General features: G+C 47.7%; 1 protein-coding gene across 1 annotated transcript in view; it reads right to left on the reverse strand.

Annotated features, from left to right (window-relative positions):
- LTV1 (LTV1 ribosome biogenesis factor) overlaps window positions 1-7,299 on the reverse strand; it is a 21,288-nt gene extending 13,989 nt beyond the window's left edge. The window contains exons 1-3 of the mRNA XM_019550141.1: window positions 7,202-7,299; window positions 4,283-4,414; window positions 616-804 (exon numbers count right to left, since the gene is read on the reverse strand). Of these exons, the coding sequence (XP_019405686.1) occupies window positions 616-804; window positions 4,283-4,414; window positions 7,202-7,204 (324 nt within the window). The 5' untranslated portion in view covers window positions 7,205-7,299. The remainder of the gene's footprint in view (window positions 1-615; window positions 805-4,282; window positions 4,415-7,201) is intronic.
- Window positions 7,300-7,756: the final 457 nt, after the last annotated feature.

The raw sequence follows: 7,756 nt of genomic DNA on the forward strand, positions 1-7,756 counted from the left end.
GAGCCCTAGTTTCTACCCAAAACCTCCAGACTGCTTCAGATGTCCTCTTTGTGGTGGTACTCCAGAGCTGCAGTCCTCCCATTGAGGTGATGTTCTCTCAGGAGACAGTAAATCTTACTGCTGGGCTTCTGTCAGGGCCTGGGCTTATACTTGCTCTAAGCCCAGCCCTCTTTGCAAGTCAAATGCCTCCCTCAATCAGGCCTAGCCTCACCTGCTGGATTCCTGGGTCAGCTGACTCACCATTAGCCCTGGCCCACACCTGCCAGCAGCTTTGCAAGCTGCCTGACTTCTTAAAAAAGTGGCAGGCACCCCAAGGGCTTTTTTAACAGTCAAAAAATATCTAAACCAAAACAAAAAACCTACATGATACTGCCAGGGTGAAAGTCACTGCAGTGTTTTAGCAAATAAACTGATTAATATAATGCAGATTATTGCCATTATAGGTTATAGATTTTACTTATTGCCATATAAAAATGTCAAAGATGGAAAAAAATAAGATCCTGAATATCTGGTGAGCAAGATTACCATTTATCACAAAATGGGGTGATACATTTAGATAAAGGACGCATCAGAAAAATACAAAACAAGGATTGGTGACACAAATACACCACTTACTGGAATTTGTTGGATTTCTTCTTCTACCTCTCCTTCTGTTGTTACCACAATCCTGCTCTGTGGACCAGATACAGAAGGGACCAGCTCAGAGGGACCAGAGGCTTCTTTTAGATGCTGCAAGTAGTCATAGTCATCATCAAAGAACACTCCGTACTTCCTCTGCTCCTCTCTCCTCTTGTCATGATCTCCCTTGAAATTGTGAACAAAAGCAAATTTAAGAAATTAAGAAAGGTTAAAAATTCATTAGTGAGAAGGTGAGTCCCAAAGGCATAACAAGAAAATACTTGGATTCAGAATAACACAAAAGATGCCTTTGAGAAATAATACTTAATACACAAGAAAAAAATATGCAACATTAATTTAAGGGTCTGGCAAAGGGTGGCTTAGAGAAGAAAACCAGATTTCATAGACATTAGGGCTGGAAGGGACCTCGAGAGATCAAGTCCAGCCTGCTGCCCCAGGGGCAGGAAGTCAGCTAGGGTCAAAGGATCCCAGAAAGATAAGCATCCAAACGTTCCTTGAATGAATCCAAAGTGGGTGCCTGCACCACTTCTGGAGGGAGTCTATTCGAGGCCTTGGGCGCTCGGACATTAAAAAAGTCTTTCCTTATTTCCAGCCTAAAATGGTCGTGGAGAAATTTATGACTGTTGGTCCTTGTTATCCTTTGGGGCGCTCTGGTGAACAGACATTCCCCCAGATCCTGATGCACACCCCTTACGTATTTATAGGCAGTCACCAGATCACCCCTGAGCCTGCTCTCTTCTAGGCTGAAGAGTTGCATGGCTCTCAGCCTCTCATCATAAGGCCTATTTTCCTGCTCTCTGATCACTTGCATGGCTCTCCACGGGACTCTCTAACTTTGACATTCTTCTTGAATTGTGGAGCCCAGAATTGGATGCAGTACTCCAACTGCAGCCTCACCAAGGCTTAGTACAGTGGGATTCCAATGTTCCCTCTAAGGAGCAGCGGTCTGTGAACGCACCACCTCAGTCCGGTGTGGGACACTTACTGAAGAGGGCTGAGGGCCACAGGCTGGGGCCAGAGCCTGGTGTGGGCTCCCCAGCTCTGGGGAAGTGCTCTGCTCCCATGCATCAGGGCCAGGGAGTGGAGCACTTTCCCGGAGCCAGCAGAGCCCGAGCCAGCCCACCGCCCCAGCCTGCATCCCTGCCTTGCCTCACCTCAGGGAGGAGCTGCTGCCTGCCTCACACCCCCCCGGAGGCCATGCCGGGGAGCAGAGCAGTGTCCCAGAGCCGGCAGAGCCTCACTGGGGCAGGCAGCAGCTCCTCCCTGAGGTGAGGCAAGGCAGGGATGCAGGCTCGGGCGGGGGGCTGGTACAGGCTCCGCCGGCTCCAGGGAAGTGCTCCACTCCCCGGCCCTGATGCGGGGGAACGGAGCACTTTCCCAGAGCCGGCGGAATCTGCACCAGGCTCCCACCCAAGCCTCTCCTGGTGCGTGGCCTAGAAAAGGCTGTCCGTGGCCACACTTTTAGTTGTGTGTGGCCGTGCACGCACATACCTTAGAGGGAACCTTGAGTGGGAGGATGACATCCTGAGATTTACTTGAGAAGCATCTGTGGATGCAACCCAGAGTTTTATTTGCTTTACCAGCTGCAACATCACATTGGTGGCTCACGTTCATCTTGTGGCCAATCATGATCCCTAAGTCTCTTTCAGCCATGGTGCTAGCAAGCGTAGAACTGCTGAGCCTATAAGCATGCTGTGCGTCTTTTGCCCCAAGGTGGAGTACCTTGCATTTTTCAGTACTGAACGTCATTAGGTTTATATCTGCCCACTTACTAAGCTTATCCAAGTCAACCTGGATCACTAGCCTATCCTCAGATGTGGCCGCTATGCCCCAAATTTTAGTGTCATCGGTGAACTTGGCCAGTGTGCTTCTGACACCAATGTCCACAACGTTGATCAAGACATTAAAAAGAACCGGTCCAAGGACCAGTGGTGAGTACTCCTCCTTGGTGGTTGTTGCAGCCTTCTATCCTTGATGAGACTCCCTTTTTATGTGTAGGAGGTCCTCAGGTTCCCTGCTGAGCCAAGGGGGTTGCTGTGCCCTTTTGCTATCCTTCCTCTGAGACAGGATGGACAACCCTTGTGCTGTCAAGATTGCCCCCTTGAGAAGCAACCACTCCTCTTCCTGCTGAGTCATGGGCCCTTAGGGCCTCAACAACGAGCCTCCTGAGCTTGTCAAAGTCAGCTTTCCTGAAGTCAAGGACTTCAGGATTGCTGACTGACTTGCCAGCTTTGTGATGGACAGTAAAGGTGATCAGTTCGTGGTCACTATCACCCAGCTTTGGCCAGTACCAGCTCCAGCAACGCTTTACCTATTGTCCGGCCCGTAGACTTCTTGAGTCTGGTAGAGCTCATCCATGCATGTCAGGAACCAATCTGATTTTGCCGAATGCTCTTCCCATGAGATGTCCAAGTAAAGTCTCCCATGACAACCATGCACCGAGAGCGTGCAGCCTCAGCCAGTTCCCTGGCGAATTCCTGGTCCAGCTCTTGTTTCTGGTTGGGAGGTCTGTAGTAGACTCCTACCATGATGTTCCCTGTGCCACTATCCCCATGTATTTTAACTCAGAGGGACTCCAGTCATCCTCCCTGGGTGTCAATGTCAATTTTCAGGGATGTGTAGCTTTCCTTGACATAGAAAGCTACACTCTCATCCCTTTTATCTGTATGATCTCTCCTGTACAGAGTATAGCCATCTATACCTGTGGCCCAGTCACAGGTGGAATCCCACCAGGTCCATTTTCCCTATGAGATCATAGTCTTTCTTGCTTAGTAGGAGGACCAGTTCCTTCTGTTTGTTCCCTAAGCTCCTGGCATTGGTGTACAGACACATAAGTGTCCCATTGGAAGCTCTAAGCTTCCTTGCCCTCCCAGGCAGACACTGTTCCAGGGCTGTGGTAGGTGTGGTTTCCCTTAGGTGCCCTAACTTGCTGGTTATGCAGTAGTTGCCTAGTGGGCTTGCAGTGGCAGTTATCCACCCATCACCCGGACAACTTAGTTTAAAGCCTCGTTGAGCAGGTCAGCCAGTCTGGCTGAGAAGAGGTTCTTCCCCAGCAGAGAGAAGTGGAGGCTGTCTCTTCCCAGCAGACCACTGCCTCTCTCACCAAAGAGCGGACTGTGACTGTGGAAGCTGAAGCTTTCATGATGACACCAGCGACGCAGTCTCTGATTGACTACTTCAATCCTCCTTTCCCTCCTCAGCCCACAGCCCAAAACCAGGATAGAGGAAAACATCACCCCAACCCCTTAAGCCCTGCTCCCAATCACTATAACTAAATTGGGGGTCTATATCTTTAGAGGAAAACAAAACCTTTCATCTTAGTTTTTACAACCCACAGTATTTTGGAGAAAAAATACAAACAAAAACACTAAGGTTCCAGAGATGTTTTCAGTATACTTAGACAGTATGGATTGAATATGAGGCTGGAAGTCTGTTGTCCCTGGCCCTCACTGGTAGAATCTTATAGCTCCTCACAAGCATCATAACTATGTGTGGCTAGACAATTTTTCTGACTCATAGGTATCTACTGTTTTGGTGCTGTCTGCAAGGAAATGTAAAAATAAGAAAAGAAAATGTTTGATACTATGTTCTTAAGAAGAACGAACTGTTAATATGAATCTCCATGCCTAGGGCAAGCATTTACCTTCTGTGCAGGCAACAGAACTCTCTGGGGTGCAGTATCATCAGCTGCTAGAGGGTCCCTCTGACTTCTGTGCACCAGGTGGAATGTTACTGCTTTCTTCTTCTCTATAAAGGGTTTCTTCCTCTTGTGAGGCTGCAAAAGACATTGTCGTGCTGATCATAAACAAGTGAAACACTAAACTTCTCTTACAAAAGGTTTTTCTTATCCCACTACAGGTGCCTCACTATAGTCCCAAAATATGTTGCATGTTGTATACAGCTGGGCTTAAAAAAAGAAATCAACAACAGTAAGTTTTATTAGCTCATCTATTCTTGTCACATCCATAGCAGCAACCAAAGAGGCATGGTTTGCATCCTCCAACTGTGTGAATGCAGCTATGTATTTGCAAGCTCCAGAAATATATAAACCAAACATAATTACGGACTGATTGTGGACATAATGCCAGGACATGACTGATGGAAAGTTCAGGCCAGGATATAGGTTATACCTACCCAGTAAACTTGCATGCCCAGCAGTGCCACCCTCAAGCAAGGTGTGCTGTTTCAAGGAGATTGCCACCTAGGCTATACCCACTTCTTTTCCAGACCTGAAGGTTTTTTCTGAAAGGTTATCTAAGATCTCTCCCAACCATTTGGTCTGACCCAGTAAAAGAAGTTATGAAACAAATCTTCCCTTTCATTTCAACTATATATAGTGGCTACACTTGTGTGGCTCTGTGAATGTGTGTGTTTGTGTGTGCATAGAAAGGGGTGGGGGAAGGGGGGCAAGTAAAGGAGAAGGCAGGAACAATTACCTGTCCTTCCTTCAGCAATGATAATTAGCCAACCCACAGCATTGTATATAAACACACAGTTGTTTCTTTTTAGGAGGCTGTTAGTTCAGAGTTGGGCGGTGTGCCTGAGTGCCAATTCCAGGCATGGCAACTTAAGCAGAAACTTCCAGAGAAACAGACATGTGGAAATTCTTTAAGACAGAGCTTACCACACTTTTTACAAAATGTTTGACCAGAAATAAAATGATAGCAAAGCTGTTCATAGAGCAACCAACTGCCTCATCACCAGGGATTTTAAAAGAATGCCCAATTTTTTTTAACTTAAAATTAGGCATTTTTTTTTTAAATCAGAGAAAACCAGGATACCTGCTCATCACTGCCTCACCCAATAAACCTCCAGAACGATGCTGCATTCTGGATTCCTCACAGTTCTAAAGCAGTCTTAACTTACTGAAATAATCTATTGTTAGTACAACTGACTGAAAAATAGCTATATATGCTGACAAATATTTGTTGTTCCACCTACTGAAAATCCTGAAGGGTGGGAAGGTTGTCAGAATATTTTGAGCATGAAATTGTATAAATCTAATTTTCTCTGCCTTGCTTAATCTTAAATATAAATCAAACATGTTATATGCAGCTTTAGGAATAAGACTCGCTGGTTGCCAGCATGCGTCTTTAATACTGCTTGCGTTTTGAAATGTTACACCTTGAAATAACACAGAATTAGGGTTCTTGTTACATATTCAAATTAAAGCTGGATACAAACCAGCTATAAAGTTGGCACACATTTTCAAGCTCTAACTTTGTAGCTGGTTGGTTCTTTTTATAGTTGGACAGACATTTTTATGGCATGATAACTACTTTCCATGTGTGGCCAGTTTGAATTTATTGTGAGGTTAACATATATTATGCTAACAATTGCTAACACGTGGCAGGGGCCTGAGATACCCAAGAGTAAAGCAAACACCACGGTTGTGAACCAGCTCTGAAAACACTAGTACAGGGATGGGCAAAGTGCACCTGAGGACCGGATGTGGCCCTCCACATCATTCTATCTGGCCTACGGGGCCCCTAAAAAATTTAGAAAATTAATATTTATTTTCCCCTGGCTGCCTGTCATGTAGCCCTCAATGGCTTGCCAAAACTCAGTAAGCGGCTCTCCACCTGAAATAACTGCCTGCCCCTGCACTAGTAGAACAGAAGTGTTCAAAACCAGGATGCCCTTTCCCACAGGAAGTAGTCTTCTGGATTAAGTTTCAAAGTGGACATGAAACCCACTGGACTGGAAAAGAATGAATTCCACTTCTAATTATTGCCTATACACAGCCACAAATAAAAAACATGCGCTACCTTCATATACCCCACTAACATCTGTTGGACATCTGCAGAATGTAGTGGTAATATATAGCCTTTCTCCATATAATAAAAATGAGCTAATATTTCCTCCCTACACAACACGCAGCTACAGATACCGCACTACCGTTATTTCTAACCTGTCTCTTCCTTATCCTCACTTTGAGTTCCTGTTTATTTTCTCATACTGACAACCCCCAACCTTTAGCACAGTCACCTACTGCTATTTCATACTCTGAAGGTAGCCTATGCCTTTGTTTAAAACACATCTCCCATTCTCCCAGTGGTAACATTAGCTTTCTGGGCTGGCGTTGCTCCTAACACCTCTTGCTGTTATCAGGAGCATCATCCAAACCTGCTTTTCCGACTTGGGAAACAGGCAGCCAGGGGGGCAGCTCAGGTAGAGCTGATAAGGGCCACAATTTATGAAGCTGTGCCACAGTGACACCCATGGGCAGATCTAGGATTCAGAAAAGGGGGGTGAGCACAGGGCGAGGTGCCTCATCCCATAAAACTACAAGTTTTTCTCCAGTTAAGCATAAACTAGAAGCTCCGCTATTATGCCGAGGGGAATGGGGTGGGATGGGGGGGCAGATACCAGTTTTGTCTGATATTTGGAAATGAAGGCTGGAAGGGACCTCAGGAGGTCACCTAGGCCCACAACCCAGGGCACCGGGTGACGTCCCCTTGCACCCCCCCCCCAAGCGCCCAGCGCCCGCCGCGCGGTGGTGGATGGGACGCGAGGGTTCCACAACTCTCCCGCCCCCCATTCCCCGCCACTCCCGGCTCACCATGGCGCGAAACCGTTACCGCGCGGGGACAAAACTCAGACCACACGCCCCTCACACGCGACTCCCGACCGCCACCGCCATGTTGGAACAAGCTAAGTGCCGCCCTTTGGTGGGGGGGAAAGGAAAATGAAACCCCCCACCACCTCCGTTTCGTCGGCGAATAGCCATCGTTAGAGGTGGCAAAAGGGGGCGTGGGCGGTTCTAGTGAGTGTTCCGCGCAGAAAAAAGGACTAAGAGAGAACGCGTCACCGTTGGTGCCCCCTTCCGAACCGGCACGAATGGTTCGGCCAACCCCGCTAAAGCAACGAGGGAAGGGATGGGAAGTGAGAGGGCCCGAAGGGGAAAAGCGCATGCGCGAAGCAGCCGCTCGGGCAAGGTTGCAGATGCCGGCGCGTTGAAGTGACGTTAGACACCTTTGGGGAGCGGAGTAGAACTCCCTGCGGAGTTCGCTCCACCCCCTGGGTGGCTGTGGTTGGTCACTGGTGGGTGCATGCGCTATGGGCGCTGCTGCTGGACCTTGGCTTTGGGTTCTGCAGTCCTTGCAGTTGTTGGGGC

Source organism: Crocodylus porosus, unplaced genomic scaffold (assembly GCF_001723895.1).
Source record: "Crocodylus porosus isolate Cpor-Errol unplaced genomic scaffold, CroPor_comp1, whole genome shotgun sequence".
Taxonomy (NCBI): domain Eukaryota; kingdom Metazoa; phylum Chordata; order Crocodylia; family Crocodylidae; genus Crocodylus; species Crocodylus porosus.